The sequence below is a fragment of the Nelusetta ayraudi genome, unplaced genomic scaffold (genome assembly GCF_046127955.1).
Source record: "Nelusetta ayraudi isolate G7.1 ecotype Tasmania unplaced genomic scaffold, CSIRO-AGI_Nayr_v1 ptg000042l, whole genome shotgun sequence".
Lineage (NCBI taxonomy): Eukaryota > Metazoa > Chordata > Actinopteri > Tetraodontiformes > Monacanthidae > Nelusetta > Nelusetta ayraudi.
The window spans coordinates 6,346,543-6,364,706 of NW_027466092.1; the positions used below are offsets into that span (position 1 = coordinate 6,346,543).

General features: G+C 46.5%; 1 protein-coding gene across 1 annotated transcript in view; it reads right to left on the bottom strand.

Annotated features, from left to right (window-relative positions):
- The window catches only part of tbc1d14 (TBC1 domain family, member 14), a 28,328-nt gene extending 10,479 nt beyond the window's left edge, over nt 1–17,849 (bottom strand). The window contains exons 1-3 of the mRNA XM_076033923.1: nt 17,297–17,849; nt 13,068–13,785; nt 7,365–7,488 (exon numbers count right to left, since the gene is read on the bottom strand). Of these exons, the coding sequence (XP_075890038.1) occupies nt 7,365–7,488; nt 13,068–13,785; nt 17,297–17,345 (891 nt within the window). The 5' untranslated portion in view covers nt 17,346–17,849. The remainder of the gene's footprint in view (nt 1–7,364; nt 7,489–13,067; nt 13,786–17,296) is intronic.
- Nucleotides 17,850–18,164: the final 315 nt, after the last annotated feature.

The following is an 18,164-nucleotide window of genomic DNA, read 5'->3' on the forward strand; positions in this document are numbered from 1 at the left end:
GAAGACCACAATGCCAAGGAAGGAGGGAGGTCACATGACATTCTACATGCTTTGACAACCTTGTGATAACGCTGTGCTTTTTGGCCCTGGAGTGTTTGTCAGCTGGTGCCTAATGAGACTGCTCCCTTTACAGTGTGAGTGTGTGTGTGTGTGTGTGTGTGTGTGTGTGTGCGTGCGCAAGCCTATAAAACAAGGGAACCATGTGACCTTCAGCTGGTTGCAGCTCAGGGCTCTTAGCTGTTAAGCAGAAGGTCAACTATCAGCTGACCATTAGGTTTTGTGTGTGTGTGTGTGTGTATGTGTGTGTGTGTGTGCGTGTGTGTGTGTGTGTGTGTGCGGTAGTATCAGCTTTGTGCTTAATTCCAGCCGTCAGCTTTAGGAGGCTGACAGAGCACCTGGAGTTCAAAGGAGACTAATAGAAGGCTACTCAAACTTCTAACACTGTCTAACCAGTTCATGAGGAAGCCACTCTGTATATTGGCGAAGTGCAACATGAGCACACACACACACACACACACACACACACACACACACACACACACACACACACACACACACACACACACACACACACACACACACACACACACACACACACACCCAAAGGGGCCTCCGGAGTTGTTCAATAATGCAAGTCAGTGACTGTGAGCAAACTGTTTGACAAATGCACGCTGGGAAAAAAAAAACACACACTCGTGGACGAAGAAAATCTATTCTGCAGGGCCGTTGGTGACGCAGCGCTGCGTCGTTAATCTGCCTCTGCGTCCACTCCGCCCTGCCAGGGCCGGTAGTCATTAGCCCCGAGGGACAAACAAAGGTAAGTGACTGAGTCACTTTTGTGGTGGTGGGTCCTGGAGAGCCATGGTGGCAGGACAGTCGTTCCAGACATAAAGGCCACAGCGCCGTTATGAATTATAGCGGCCGGCACAATCCCCTGCAAGAGGAGCCAAAAGAGGGGCCGCTCCCTCTGGGCACAATAAGGACGGCCGTGTATCAAGTGGGAAGGCGGTGCGAGGCCCAGACCTCTGAGGCAAACCAGTGCAGCCGAGTCGTCGGCACCAGCCGAGCTGAGAGTTTTTAATGCAGCCATTATCTCAGTTCCAGGGATTAGAGTCTCCCTTGTTGAGTGGAAGGATGATAAGAGGATCACGCTGACATCTATGAAAGCTGTGCGCTGGCAATGATTAGCTTTGATTAGAACGAAGTCTGGACACGCAGATGACTTTGCCTCAACAGACTTTCTTCCTCCGGAAACAACAACAACAGAAACCTCCGCAAAGCACCACTGTAGCATCTCACCCACTGAAGACAGCAAGGGGTCGACACAGAGCCTTCTGGCCACAAGTGGATCAATTTAAAAAAAAAGAAGAGAGAAATCAACAGAGCAGGTCGGCATAAGAAGAAGAGAAAAGAACACCAACGATGGTAAAAGCGAGAGGGGACGACGGTCTCTGCGGACACGGACGATATGTGGAGGGAGATGATGAAGAGCTAATGGAAAGAGGGGTTGTTCCCGGGTAAAGGCTGCACTTAGCGCTGCTGCAGAAAGGATGAGTCACCGCTCCCGTTCGCCAACACTTTCAATCATTGATGACAAAAGCGATGAGCGGCCAAGCTCGGCATCGACGGAAAGGGGCGAAACACCAACACTGACACGTCTGCGAGGGTCAGAACCGCGACCGCCTGGAGATGATCTACTGATCTACCACTCCGAAAGAGAGCAGGGGAGGAAGCTCAGTGGAAAAAAGTGATCAGCGGCGGCTGTGGTCTCACCACAGGCAGCCACAGGCGAGCAGGTCGGCTGGGCTGTCGGTGGGTCTCGGTGCGAGCGAGGAAACTTGGTGACCAACAACTAGGAATGCACTGACAACACTGTTTTACACAACAAGTAAGCGTACTTGTATTTTGGCACTCGCCAACAGCGATACCGAGTACTCAATAAGGCCATTACACATTATAGAATGACTTACTTACCTTTCCTGCAGATGTTATTTGAACAACATCCCTCTGCAAGTTTCACTCCAGTGCAAACACAAATGTAACAAACATTGTTGTATACATACACATACCACTGGTATCCGTGTTGTGGTATCGGCACGTATTTAACAAGCACGAGCGGAGTACTCAACCATGGTATCGGTACCGATACTCGTTACTGGCATCGGTGCATCCGTACTAATAACGGGACATTGCACAAAGACTTGAGTCTGGAGCTGCTGAGAGCAGAAGGATCTCCACTGGGCCACTAATGTGGATGATATGATATCTCTCCTTTGTCACCAAATATCACAAATGAGTGAAATACGTGCCGATACCACAACACCGATACCATTTGTGTATGTATGTATATGACAGTTTTGTTACATTTGCGTTTGTACCGGAGCGAAACTTCAGAGGAACGTTTTTCAAATAACAGAACATCTGCGGAAAAACACAGCAAGCAAAGTAAACCTATAATGTGTAACGGCCTTATTCAAGAGTCAGCATCACTACTGGCGAGTACAGAAATGCAAGCACTCAGTTGTAAAAAAAAAGCCCCGTCGGTTCACTGCAGGTGCAGAGGAGAGCGACCTCCTCCTGCAGGTGTGCAGCGGCACCGGCTAACTTTTGTTCCCACGAACTGGTTGCCCTCGGGCCGCCCTGTCAAACAGCTGCGCGCTTTGATGAGCAGGAGAGTCGCCCGTGCGCGAGTGCGATAAAGACGGCGCGCTCCAGATGGAGCAGCTGCAGGCCCATAAAGAGAGGATGCCTGCAGCAGAGCGAGGGGGGGAGGTAGCCAGGTAGACCGGACCTGGCGTCGGTTCAGCAGTGGCACTGCAGGTGCGAGACAAAAGGAGGCTGTGTGACTGAGGGCGAAATGTGGTGCAAAGCACTGCACTGGGAGTGCGAGGAAAATGTGATTGTGAATAAACTGCAGAAAGAACGGGTGAGAATGAACACATGCGACTGCAAACAACGAAGTGTCTGCAAAAGGGAAAATGAGTGATTTGGAGCTGACCGACTGACCGGGAGGGACCCGGACTCTCTCACAGAACCATGTATTTGGTCACAACATATGTGACCCCTGCAGTGATGGACAAAAGTTTTTGGACGCCTCCTGCATTTGTGATGCACTGTGTTGCGCAAAAGAATCAGTCTTAAGTCTCCAAGGGCAAAATCTTTTTAGTGCAGCCACCAACATTTAGCCACATGCTGCATGTGACCTGGATGTTTCAGCAAGACGTCAGCCCTTGCAACACGTCCAGAAGTACAAGAACTACAAGAATGTATTTTTCTTAGTTCGTCTCATTGACAACAAATTACAAAATAATTCCCGCTTGTTTGTTAGCCTCTGTTGTAGCCAAACCTTTTGAAACACACACAAAAAGTCTCTGGCAAATATTTCATGAAAACAAGTTGGATAGAGTAAAAATTTTGTGTGTCCGAAAACCTTTTTTTCCACTATGGTATAATCAACAATGCAAAGCAAAACCCTGGCATTTTTGGTATTTGACAGCAACGCACTAAACACAGTTAGAAACAGCTCCTCAGTTCCAGAACTAAGTGAAACTAAAGCTTGCAGAAATTGCCCAGCGCTGGCAAAGCTGACTTGACGAGCAACTCCACAATGTGAGATGATTGCACGGCACGATGACAGCACGACTTGGAAAACAAGTGCCTGTCGGTGCTACCGAGACCGAACTGACAACAAGGAGGAACAAGGAGGAACGAACCAAACCCACCAAACTCAAGCTTCTTGACCGTGTGAAACCCAGGAGGCTGTGACAACCTCAGGAATCCTTTCTTTCAATTTGTGTTGACTGACTCTCTAATTGAGTGCAGGTGTGTGTTTGTGAATGGGTGTGTGAGGTATGACAACAAGAAAAAAAAAAAGTCAGAGGACGTTCCGAGTGCAACGCGTTTCAGTTTGCTTTTTTCAGCGTGGGCAATTTTTTAAGGCGATGACTCCCACGAATCCCGAGGATGAATTCCAGGCGACTGTTTGCATGCATGCGTCTTCCACCAATCGCAGTTCGTCTCTGTGTGTTGCGACCGATCCGGTGGCACATGGAGGAGAAAAGTGCGCTAGGACCAACGAGAAGAGTCAGCCTCGGGATGAGAGAGGCAAGAAGACGGCAGAGTGATCTCAGCAGTCCAGAGACACCACCACCACCACCACCCCCTCCCTCCCTCCCTCCCTCCGAGCATCTCAACCACCAACAACTCCGACAGGTCAGTCTTGCAGCAACATGTGATTCCATCCTGGAGGACGGAGGAGAAGCTGGAGGTGCGATCGCAGCTACGGGCTCGGGTTTCTCCGGGCCAACAAGACACTCCTCCTCCTCCTCCTCACTGTGCAAATTGCTCACTCACCATGAACGCTGCGGTTCAGTCCTCCGGTCTGTCGGGGAGGGGTGGTGGCGGTGGCGGGGGGGGTGGGGGGGGAGGGAGGGTGCTGCTTATCCAAAAGCCTAGCCTAGCATCTCTGCTGTCCCCCCGAGGGGCGGCTCGCTCCTCCAGGCAACCAGGAGACGAGGAGGTGGCGAGGAAGAGGAGGACAGAGGGACGGCGGAGCGGCCGATGGAGGGGAGAGGACCAGGCACCGCAGCAGCAGCCTGCCGTCAGCCTTCACCTCTGCCGGCTGCTCTCCCCGAGCGGCTCCCGCATCGTCTCCGTCCGTCCCCTCCTGCTGCCGTGTCAGCGAATCAGCACCGCCGTCGCGCCGTAAGTCACCGCTGGTGCGCCGCTGGGGAAGCTCTGCGCTCCCTCGCGCTCCCTGCGCCGGGCTGCTCGCGCTCCAGCACTTCCAATCGAGCCCAGACTAACGGATCGGGTTTCACGTCGTCCTCCAGTCCACTTCACTGTCGTGCAATCTGTCCCGTGGAGGAGCGTCCACACCACCACCACCACCCCCCCACTTCAGCTGTTTTAAAACACGCTACAAGTTCATTTAAAAATTAAATGCTGTTGAAATGAAAACTAACTGAAAAAAAATATATATATATTCAAACTGTTAGTGGGAATGCATTTTCGTGTAGCTGCACATCTACCACTGCACATCTACTTGTATAACTAGTAAGTAAAGTAGTAACTGCTAGTAACAAAGTAGTAACTACAGTTCCTACTTTGTCATACGTTATAATGTTTGGATTTATCTAAAGGCCCTTAATTGCCCTCATACTTACAGGAACAAACTGATTTATTTTTTTTTTTATTAGATTTTTTTTTTAAGGAAATAAAGAATTGTGACCCTGATAATACTGAGTACCGTCTCTTATTTCTACTGCTGCCAGTAATCTGCTCTTTGTTTAAAACGCAAGGGTTGACAGAAGAACTGACTGAAGAATTGTATACAATGGAGGATTAAAGTGGATTTTAAATATTGCCTTTTTAAATCCCTTATTTATTGAATTCATTGAGTCAAGCGGCGTTAAAAATGAAGCAATGTTGAAATTAAATCTCCTGCTGCGTGCGTCGTCCCACTTTAATTCAGACGCAGGCAGGCAAGCGAGACGTGCCTGGGCTGCCACACAATTTGATTTCACTGCCTGGGGGGGGGGGGGGGGGGGGGACAAAATAATGACTTTCATGGCAAGACGCTCCAGTTGACTGAGACTGACTGCAAGTTCCAGGGGCCTCCGGCGCTGACAGAGAGAGGCCCCAAATCCCCAGAGTAACAAACAAAGTGGTGGAAATTTAACTGCTTTCACGTCGATGGATCAGCTACGAGTGTTGTTCCCAGGAACAAGCAGCAAGCTAAAAATTACCAGGGCTTTCAACACACACAGACACACACACAGTGGTTTTTAAAAGCGACTCCACCTTTGGACAGCAGCGTCAGCGGAGAAGACAAAAGCTTGAAAGCCAAGCCTGGTCACCTGACCCCTCAGTGCCATTATTAGGTTACAAGCGCCGCAGATAAAAATCGACTATGGGATACAAAGTACACAATGACAGAGTTCCTTCCCCCAAGTGAGTGCCTTTTCAAAGTCTAACTCCACGACCGGCTCTTTTCAAGTCAGAGAAGTTGCCTTAAGGTCTGATAGGTAAACTGGGGCTTTCAACCAGCACAGAGAATTAATAAGAGGGCAGTTGCTGCTGCTTCCTCGCTGTCTAATAGGAGATACATGGCAACACAATAGCAGGTTGGCGCAGGCTCTAATTACAAGCTGCCGACGAGTCTCTTTGTTTTTATAAGCCAAATAGCTGCTGCGCTCCTCAGACGAACCCAAGACACTTTTCTGCTCGGCCTCGAGTGGCGGCGCTGGATTATCAGAGGGTCTGTGTACCGGCTAGCCGTCTTAGGAAAATAAAGATGCACGGAAGGACCTTGACATTTTAAATTGTAGATTGCCGAGAAGCAGCAGAACGCTGGCAGCAGTGTGACTGAGTGATAGAAGGAAAGCCGCAGACTAGTCAGCACCGTTCAAGCAGTTTTCAGAACTTTGATTTTCATACTCATGGAGCAAACAGCACACACCAATGATAAACAAAAAAAATTAAATGAAGCTTCAGAAGCAACGTGTTTAACCCTGTGTTTACAGCCTCCCACAGAAAACATTTGAAGATTCTGAATGAACCTTCTGTCTGTTTGGAAAAGGAGGTGGTCAGAGAGTCATTTCTGCATAATAAGGGACCCAAAGAATGTAACTTTATGGGGCTAGGGGAGCGTGTGGTGTGTGTCAGTGATTTTTTTTTTTTGCCAAACGAAACCCCACTGTGGTTTTATTTAAGCTGCACACACCTTTATTTCCCCCCCCTTGGCATATCAATGTTTTAGTTCAAATAGTGGTCACGTCAACACTGTTTTGTCGTCGGGCTCCAAGAAGTGCAAGTTAAATAACAAACCGCAGTTTACTCTTCAGGATGTGAAATTCTATAAATAACCGCAGAACCGTAAATGTCAGGCAGTGGGAGAGGCGGCGCTCCGGGCCATTGTGCTCTTGGCGTTGACAAACACAACTGAGATTGTGCTCGGCTCCTCTGTCGCCGTGTTATGCGGCCCGAGCAGGAGACACGTGATGTTCCTGTACGTGAAAGCCGCCGACGCCAAAGTGCACTCACGATCTCCGCTGACGTGCTGAGCTGGGTGTTCAAAGGTTAGGTCTCGGGAAGGGCCGCTGTGCAGCAAAGGCTACAAAAGTTTGAGTTTATAAATCAAAAGACATCAAACTCACCTGCATGAGGCGCAATGCCAAATGAAAACAACTGAACTGCAGCTGACTCTGAGCCAAGTGCAACCACCGTAACCGTTGATGCACGTGCGTGCCTTGTTTACAGCAAAACCTAGTCGCGAGCTCATCTGATTATTGCTCATTTAAAGTGCTCAGTCATCCAGGCTGATTAAAAGGGACACAAGCATAATTGCAGCAGTCTTGGCATACCTTCTGGATTCTCTTGGGGTCCTTGGTGGGCGTTTCTCTGGGCGGGACTTTGCCAAAAAGCTTCCAGCCAGGATCCCTCTGCTCCACCGGCCGGCTGTCCTTAACCCTCCTGGCGAACAGGCTCCTGTTAGGAGGGACAAAAACCTCCAGTTATCACGGCACACATGAAAAAAGAGAGCCACGGAGGTTGTCCTCCGCTGGTCACTGGTGGGAGCCGCAAGAAGACGCTGAGTATTGAAGAACCAAAAGTGTGGAGGGGCCACCAATGAAGCATTATTATCATTATTATCATTATTATTATTATTATTATTATTATTATTATTATTATTGTTATTGATGCACCAATACTGATACCAGTATAACCAGCTGATACCACAACGCTGATACCGGTTATATAGGCATGTACACAGTCAATTTGTTAAAATTGTGTTGAAACTGCAGTGAAACTTGTGCATGTTCTAGAACAACATGTTGTTTAAATAACAGAACATCTGTGGAAAACTAAAATAATATCAAATAAACCTTATCAAGTACTCAATTTTGGATAAGTTACCAAAACGCAAGCACTCGTACTCTACTGGTTCAGCAAAAAATCAGCGCATCCCTAATAATTATTATTATGAGCTAAACATTATTATTTATGGGGTTCCAGTCAAATGCTTGACTGAATAGAGTCTGTCAGGAAATAACTCTGCAGTTGGCAAAGGTGAAATTTGAAGGAAAAGAAAAAAAAAATCACTTTTGCGACCAATTTTAGTCGAGACAAATTCTTGCTGCTTTTCATTTCTGCAGGCGTCTCGAAGAGTTGTGCTGGCATCACCCGGCTCAGAATGTAGCACGTGGCAGCAGAAACCTGACCCTCTACTAACAGACTGGGTGGATATCAGAGTGACAACTACACCAGGAGACAGAAACACCGAGCAGGAAGAGCTGCAGGCGTCAACAGGAGGTGACAGTTAACATCTGACCAGGCTCCACTGGTGGTTTTGGGGACAGCAGTCTTCACCGGGACACTGCTGGGAACATCACTTACATCTTCAAATGGGATTTCTCATGCTTCATTATAATGATTTTCAGTCAGGAAAAATAAATCATATATAATTGGGGTTGTGTGTTTCATTTACTGGGTAGGAATTTTAAAGACCTCATATTATTCCCATTTTAAGAATTTTAATATTTTCATCGGACATTCAACACCAGCAGCCTTGCCTGAGTTATCATTATAAACATAAAGTTCTAACTCTATTTATTTCCAGGAAAAGGCACATTTAGCCGTGTGTTTATAGCCACCCGCAAAAACTCAGTTTTAGTTTCCTGTTCAGACACAAAGACAAAGACAAAAAGAAGTTAAAACTCAAACACGTTTTGCTGGGTGGGCCCAAATCCTGGCTGGGGGGTGTTGTAATTAAATCTGGGAAAGTTATCAGTGCCCTTTGTGACATCACAAAGGGTTGGTTTGCAGAGGTGGGAGGCTATTGACGCATATTGCTGTGATAAAACCGTGATAATGCAATATCCGAATGAGACCTTTCGAAAACCTTTGGCAAGCAAAAAAAAAGTAAAGGACGGACTTTAGTGTTTGCTGTTGAAGATCACAGTTCACAATGGACTCATGCTGGGTTGCTGAATGACATCTATAGACAAATGCTCAAGAATCCTGAGAGAACAGCAACTATGAGCAACGCTCAGAACCATGGCGCAAAAGCAAATGTGATCGTCATTACTTTTTGCAACTTGTTATGGAGTGACAAAATGTTATTTACAGTCTTGATTGTATTTCCTGAAGTACTGAATTACAGCGAGTCATAAAGCAGGCTCACCGGCAGCTATAAAACCACAGCAGTTGGTTATGGTTCAAAGTCACACACTCCAACCAGCTGTTCCAGCTGATGAGACTCAGCAGAAATAAACATTAACCAAAGTTCACAAGCATGTGTCAGGTTGTCACTGTCACATAATCACATTCCGCCCGCAAACCAGAACTGGGAAGACCAAGACTTTGCTTTTTTTTAATTTTATTTTTTAAAATATTTTCTTTCTTTTAATCTTTCAACCCAAGTGGATTTCTACGATAAAATCCAACTTGCACTTCCCTCAGAGTGGCACATTCAGTTCTGCATACTTTCCGATAAGTGACGCAGCGACTGCAGTGCAGTGCAGTCACGTTTGTTTTGTTTTGTTTTTTTCACTCCAGAGCCTCTAAATGGCCGACTGATACCGAAAGACCACAAATGAATGTAAAAGCCACAGTCAGGCTTTTACATTCCTGGACATATTGAGAATACGGCACAATATAAATGTTTAATGGCTGACATCCAGGATTCCCCTATTCAGCACTTTCCACCTGCTGAAGGGCTAAACAATCACACCAGCCTCTTTGAAATGATTGGAATCTGATGTGAAGACAGCCTGATACCAGACCGGTTCAGGCCAATGCTGGTGAGAAGAGACGGAGAGACAGGATGCAATGATAAACGACACAGATGATCTGTGTTGTGTGTGTGTGTGTGTGTGTGTGTGTGTGTGTGTGCATTCATCTCACGTGGCCTTTAAATCGGAGACAATCCTGACGCGAGCTCCTGCCAACTGCGGTGATGTGACCGAGGTTTTACCCCGGCCTTAAGTCATCACAATAGAGAGCCAAGAGCAGGCATGGCCAAACTCCGGCCCGGGGACCATATGTGGCCCATTAAGCTTTCTAACCTGGCCTGCCGACCTTGAAGACATTATATTAATAGTAAGCAAGTCTCAAGATAGCTGTATTTTCCATTACATCCATTTTTGGTGTTTTAAGAGTCATTTCAATAAAGAGTTCAACACCCTGGCGCCTCAAAGACACTGATTTGTTTGTAAATTTGCTTTTGTTCATTTTCAAGTGGCATTAAAGCACGTTTGCTACATATGTCATGATCTATTTTTTTTCCAGTGAGGTGGGTCACCAAAATACTCCATCCAGCTCTTCCCGTTCCAGCACCTCTGTCAAATTTTACAAGCCATTGTGGCCCACCAGTCAAAAAGTTTGCCCACCCCGGGTTTAGAGACTCTGAGGAGGCAGCACAACGGGTCGATTCTCACGACAAAGTACCTACGGAACGCCTAATATCCGCTTCACCTCGCGGTGACGCAACAACCAGCTGGAGAAAAAAAAAAAGCCTCAGGTCCTGACTGACATGAAAGTGGCCGAGGCTCTGAGCACCAACGAACCTGAGTAACCCTGCGAGTCGCCAGCAAACAATGTTGCAGAGTTTGAAGTGCCGCGGCCGGCCAAGTGCCACCTTCAGAGAGAGAGAGACAAGCACAACTTCCTCTTTCACGGCTTTCGGCACGCTGAGTTTTTCCTCGGCTGATGGGAGGAATTTCCAGTTCGCACGCCGGCCACCACACAAATGTCCTCAGGGGCGTGATTTGCATTGGCTCTGGGTCTGATGTGCCTCAACGTGACAAGCTGAACGGCCCTGGCTGAGTGCTCAAGTGGAACAGTGAGTTTGAGGGAGAACACACAACACATCTAAGAGGACTGGGCAGCGCGTTAGCTTGCTTGCTGAAGTGGAGCCGAGGCTTTGCGGCTCCAAAGACTCTTTTTTTTTTTTTTTTTTTACACAGCATTTCATGTTCAGACTCACGTGGGAAGCTCCAGGCGATACGGCCTTGCGGCGTGTTTCTTTTCTAAGATTCCCACAATACAGTAAAGACACCTGGTAGAGAAATACCAAACAGGCTGAAACAAGAAGAGTGGAAAGTAGCTGTGTCTCCACGCCGCCGCCCCCTCACTGTGAAACACAGCAGTGAATCATTAGGGGCTTTATATACTTCTGAGAAAAGGGAGAAATGCATTACGTGAATAATCTGAGAAGTGAAAAAAAAAAAAAAAAAGCTCCATTATTTAACTTCTACTCAAAGCGGTCGATGGATTAATGAAAACAAAAAACAAATGGCAAACCGCTGGCTAGACCTACAGATATAAAGAAAACTTTGCATATGCCATTCAATCCTACCTGTCAATGTACAGAAGAAGTGATGGGGCTGCCATCCTGCCCCGTCCCCACAGACAACTTCAGTCAAAATCAGAAAGAGGCCAGCGGAGGGCGAGGCGTCGACCGAGAGTAAATCCTGTTTGCTCAAAATTCTCCCTCAGCCCAGTTTCAGAGCAAAAACTCCATAGTGTTAGTTCCAGCGCAGGACAAGTTTCTCACACAGCGTCTGTCTGCATTCAGCCACAGGGCGAGTGCACAGGAACAGGCAAGGAGAGGCCTGACTTCAGCAGGGGGAGGGGAGGAGGGGAGGAGGGAAGGAGTGTGAAGAGCACCAGAGGGAAATCAGTAACTTTCAGGCGGAGGAGGGCAAGAAGAGATAACCAGAGGGTGTTAATCAGAGGAGTTACAACAGGGGCTCCGAACTGCAGCGTCACAGTGAGCGCTCAGTGAGACAAATTAGGCAATGGACGCAGCCTGCAAACACTCTAAAAGTGATTAAAAGCAAGGAATGCAAAATCAGTCCGGCTGATTTTTCAGGTTGGACCCGCGTCCTGCAGCCAGAAGTCTGCAGAGACCACCGAGAGATTCAGGAGCTAAACTGCAGTCAGCCACCAGGGGGAGGAAACGATGTGGGCTTCAAGTCCAATTTCTGCTCTTTTTCTTTTCTTTTCTTTTCTTTCTTTTGCCTGAGCGTGAACAAGTAAGACACTCTGCAATTATGTTGCTGCGGGGTGAACAGGTTCAGCTCCGGATTATAACATAACTGCCGAGACAGTTTCAAGAAGTGACAGCTTCTGAGGAAACACCGGCAGGGTGTCAGATTGCAGAAGCAAAAGTTTTTTAAGTGTTTTTTTTTGTTGTTTTTTTAACAGGCAGCCAGCACAAAGAGCAAGCACAAAACAAATCTGTGACGGCGTTCGATCCTCGTCCGCTGACTGGAATGCCTGAGCAGAATGTGGAGGTGCAGGAAATAAGAGACGGACTTGATGACGTCTTTCCAAGCTAAATGTGATCACAGCAAGCCAAACTCAGAATGAATCACTTTGAACACACACACGCACGCACGCACACACACACACACGCACATGCACGCGTTGGATTTGTTGAATCAACAGTGTGAGACCTTGTGCCTTTCTAACTTGTGCCAATGTTTCTTTTAAGTGATTCTGCGAGAAAGTCACAGGACGCGCACAGATCAAAGAGGCAGCGACGACTCTTAATGCTTGGAAACGATTAGGAAACTGGCAGTGGATGGACAACCATCGGATGCGTTGCATCATTTCTTTTTGCTCTTGGCTACTGCCGCGCCGGAGACCTTTCACACGCTGTGCCACGTTGGCCAAGCGCTGCACACTGGCTGAGCTGTAACACTGAGGATGGGTGGGGTGTGTGAGAGATGTCTTCACTGAGCACAGTTTCCTCAGCAACCCTGAGCAACGTCTGGCTAACAATGAGTGGAGGGAGCAAGTCGAGTCAGGGCAGATGCCTCACTGAAGCCGCACTCACTGAAGCCGCACTCACCACTCCTTCTCAAGGAAGAGTGTTCGATGTGTTTTTTTAATTTGAAATTCGATTTTTGCATGTGTGCAATATGGAGTTATTCATTGTATAGTATTAAGCTTTGCTTGTTCCATATTCAGGTAGAGGCAAAACTTCAACATTGACGCGCGACTTGGTCCAAGTTTGACATTTTGATCCACAGTGTATGAGAGAATTGCTTTGAACTCACCTGTTGAACAGACTTGCCAGAGGTCCCAGTTTCTTCTGCCTGACATCCGCTTGGTAGTGTGCGCCCCCGGGACTCCGCAGCTCCCGGGGGGAGGACAGCGTCACGTCGGAGAAGTGCGAGGTGCCGCTGGTGTCGGTCTCCAGGGTGACGATGGCGCTGGAGTCCGAGGTGACGGTGAAGTCCAGGATGTCCTCGTTGGAGGCGGACAGCTCGGTGCTCATGCTGGACACGCTGCAGACGGAGATGTCGTCGCTGCGGTTCAGCGCGGCGCCCGCCATGCTCAGGCCCGCCGCGCCACCGGCGCTGAACCTGAGGCCCGGGCTGAAGTGGCGGGACGAGTCGAAGCCGCTGCGGGGGAAGGTGGAGGACTTGCGGAGGCGGTCGGCCGGGTCGTCGTCCAGCGCCAGGGTGGCGGGGGAGTCATCCTCGTCGTCGGGGTCCAGGACGAGGCCCCCATCGCCCGGGTGCTGGTACCCGGGCAGGAGGGGCTCGGGGGGGTTGATCTCCAGCGTGGGGATGCCCGAGTCCTGGGACGACCAGCTGTGGCTGTCCTGCTTCAGGTCCGTGTAGCTTTCTTGCGGGCTGCTGCAGTAGATGGGCGTGGGGTGCACGGTCGTGCCGGACTGGACGCAGCGCTCGCTGGAATGGTCGTGCACGTCGGCGCCGTTCAGCTCCGTCTCCACGCAGCCGTTCTTCACCATGGCTCCTGCAGACATATCTGCAAACACAGTGCGTTTACATCGTTTCTGCCAACTGCTCCACATACACTCACTTATTTATTATTGTGAGGCACATTGCATTCTGCACTACATACAACTGCTAATCAACCACAACAGTTTAGACCAGGGGGCCAAATGCAGCGTGTTAAGCTTTTTAATTTGGCCCACTGAACTTGAAGAAATTATATTAATATTAAGGAATAAAACAGCTGTATTTCATCACCCTTTTTCAGTGTTTCAAGAGTGATTTCAGTCAAGAACTCAATACCGTTTGGCTTCAGAGACACATATTTTGTTGTAACGCTTATGTACATTTTCTCTAAAGCACATTTTTGATTCAACAAAACAATCCATCCCTCTGCTCCTGGTCTGGTTCCTCTGACAAATTTAGAACCCACTGTGGCCCACCAGTCAAAAAGATTGCCCACCCCTGGTTTCGACAGTTCATTATCTGCAGGTGTTTTTGTCTAAACACAGAGGTCTTGCTGTTTTGAGGGAGCACAGCTTGATTAAAAAGGTCCCAACTAACGGAAATCTATCCACTGTAATTTGTGCCTACTCCACACTGACGATCACTAAAGCAAGTCAAAACTTTGAGTGACAGTTGTAAATAAAGATTGCCATTTAAATCTTCCCCTAACAGGCTCTACTTGTCGACACCTCTAAGCAAATGTTTTTGTACTCTTAGCACTCTGCTCCACCTGCATTGCTGTGAACCGTGAGGAGCTGTCTGACTGCACTGTTGCAGACGATCTTTTTAAGTTAAGCCGTAGTCATTTAAACGTCAGTAAACCACTCAGTCAACGCCACTCAGACAAACTGAGTGAGCAAAAGCGGTCCAAAACTAGTTTTAAAAACCAAACTGTAAGAACATGAAGAGTTGTTTAAGCACTGACTGCCAGGAACGAGTGTCCCCCTCTCAGGGGAAAGATTGGGTTTGGAGGTGTGGAGGTGAAAACCGACCCCTCGGTAACTGGAGTCTGGACTGTAATGTGAGCAGGGCACCAGCAGGACTTCGCTGCACTTGAAGACCAACTAATGAAGAAAAGCTATCACGTTGAAGCCATCACTCACGTAAACTAAAGAGACGCTCACTGTTACAAGCCACAATGTGCTACAAGCATTCCTGGGCTCAGGTCATAGTCAGTAGAGGTGTTTCCAAACGGCTGGCGCAAAGAGAGCCAGATTCTGAGCCAAGCTCTAAGCCCTGACCTGCATGTTGTCACGTGATCCCGGTACACTTTGTCCCAAAACACAGCAGCAGGTTGTTGCTGTGCCACTGTGGAAACAAGCCACAAGGATGGCACACTTATCAATGTCTATTCTCTGCGAGGATATCACATTGCTGGTAGACTGCACTGCATTGCATTTACTGCAGTCTGACAGTACAAGTTTTAAATCAGAAACACTACAACTTCTCACGGAGCTCTGAGTCCAGAGCAACAGTCATAACTGAAGCTAGTAATGTGTATTTGACTGTGAAATGTGACATTGTGACTCATCTGCATTATGAATGGGCCAAGACTGAATCACCATCACAGATTCAATATGTGGGAGGTCTTTAAGCTTTTTTTTTTTTTTCCTCAAACTGAGACTTATTGCCGTTTCACCCTTCTAGGGTCATGCATCGGAATGCATAGTGTAATGCATATAATACAAGGCACATGACAAAAAGTATGTGCTGAATGTCTGACTTTTTTTCTGTTCATATGTTATGGTATATTAATCTTAACTGGAAGCACCACAATTATTTATTTGCGGGTAATTGATATAATTCAATCAGTTGATCAGGGGTTGATTTAATCAAATCTTGAAAAGGTTTATCAGTGTTTTTAAGATTCCCACAGGGTATCATTAATCAACTGCACGTATTTACAGTAAATAATAAATAATATAACGGCAGTTTATCATCATATATATATTTTTTTTCTTCAAAGATAGCACAACTAAGCTACAGTGCATCTCAAAGTCACCCAAATTGCCTTTAAAAATGGACGGATTAGAAACTATTTGTTGTCTGTGGTCGTCTGTGGTCGTACACTGGACCAAATTAACTTTTAAAATTTCGACTGATCAGAGGTTCACTTAAAAAATATAAATGAAAAAAAAAAGTTAACAGACTAAAGTCAGAACATTATGACAAAAAAGTCATAATATTGGTGAGTCAGTAACATTTACTTACATAGCACCTTTCTCACATAATCAGTCAGAGGGCTTCACAATAATAGCAAAGTTACAAACAGTAGTACAATAACATAAAAATCATACACACCATAATACGACATCAACAACAACATTATCATCAACATCAAGTCAGCCAGGCAAATAACTGCTTACAAAAATGTGAATAAAGGGAGGTAGATGAAGGTTAGAGGGTTTGTAATGGCTCCTGGGGACGGTCAGTAAAGCAGATCGTGAAAGAAATAAGAACAAACAAGTTGAGTAACTTGATTTTTAGATAAGAACGAGTCAAGAATGACAGAGTCCTCTGCATAAACACTAAAAGGCCCTGGATTCTGTTTTATGGCTGGAAAACAGGTATCTGTACACTATTATAGGTGACTCATTATTATTTTTTAATGATGAGCCGGAGGAAATTGTCATTCATCCACCTTTTAATGGAGTCTAAAACTTCATTTAAAATAGGCAGTTCATCATACCTGTCATCTTTAAAAGACCAGTACAGCCGAATGCCATTGTCATAAAAATAAAAAGAGAATCAACTTCATCGACTAATGTTTGACCAAGAGAGACAGCATGTGAAAGAAAGAAAGAAAGAAAGAAAGAAAGAAAGGAATTCTTTCTTTCTTTCTGCAAGAGACCCAGAGTTGAACCCTGGGGGGAAACCATCTGATAAAGGCAGTGTGTCATACTTAACTTCACTAACATTGACGGAAACGCTCCTATCACTAAGATAAGAGGGGAAACAAACCCAGAGCTGCCCAGGAAGCGCCCACACATGGATTTTTGCCTATTTACAGAATAGTGTGGTCAACTGTGTGTACAGCAGAGCAAACTATTAAGGCCAAGACAGAGCATTCCCCACTATCAGCTTCCATTAGAAACTTTAAAGAGAGCCGTCTCTGCAGAATGTCTTTAAAAACAAATAATACAAGCTAAACGTGACAAGGTAAGCGTAGGATAAAAAACGGAAGTCGAAGCCGTACTCTTTTATAGCGGAAATATGTCACAGTATGTCGTGCATGGTGTCAGTTTGATTCTTTCTCTCGGAGAACACAAGTTGGACAGAGCAAATGTATGCCGAATAAAAGAGTGGGTTAATATTGTTATTTCCCTCTATGCTAAATTTCATTATTATTGGCCGAGCATTCGCAGTACTTGAAACCCTGCTCAAATCAAGATAGTTTGAATGGAGTTTGGCATGACTTTTAATTGCAAGTGGAGAAAAGCAAATAAAGCGACGGGCTCAAATGGTTTTGTGTGTACGTGTTACTTTTAAACCTCAAACAATAACTTTGGCATTTACGACATATCAGTATAGTCACCTACCACAGAGGGTGTCTCTCCGCTCCTGGGCACCGAGGCTCTTGTTGGACATGCCGCAGCTCGGTGCTACAGGTGGGTGGCAGGTAGCCGCCGGCCGGGGCGGTCCATGGTGGTGATGCTGGGACTACGGTTGTACCACCATCACTTCCAGTGCCCACGATACGCAACTCTGTATCCGCAAACAGGACCCAGATGAGGGTGCGCATTGAAGGGTAAAAACGCTTAAATTATTGTCCAAATAACAGGAGTGGGGGAAAGGTAGCCGATGAGAATGAACGCCGCGTCAGACCGGACTGCTTGTCCGGTTGCACTTGCTTCCGACGCCGACTCGCTGATGTATTTTACCAGAGCTTCCTCGAGTGCGGCAAAAGTGACATATTTAGTTGTTGTTATTTTTTTAACCGCATAGCATATACATATCAGGAGAAAGAGTCGTTGCTATATTGGCGGATAACGCGAAACGGTTCACTTATGTAGTTTATCCAATGTCGTTTAAGAATTTATACCTGACTCGATGCTTCCGCCGCCATTTTAAACAACAAACTTGTACCGTGTAATCGAGTTGGGAGCGTCCAGTGTCGATGGATTCACCTGTCTGAACCTGAAGGCATTATTAATCGACCTCACAACCGGAGCTACTGTAAAACCACAATAACAGTTCCCCCAAATAAAAGTCACTTTAAATAACGTAGTGGGAAATGTACTTTTGTTTATTATTATTATTATTATTATTCATTATTATTATTATTATTATTATTATTATTATTATTATTATTATTATTATTATTATTATTATATTAATTGCTATTATCATCATACCCTTAGCAGAAAAAAATGGTGGAACTGTCATTGACTATTCTTTTTTAAATCT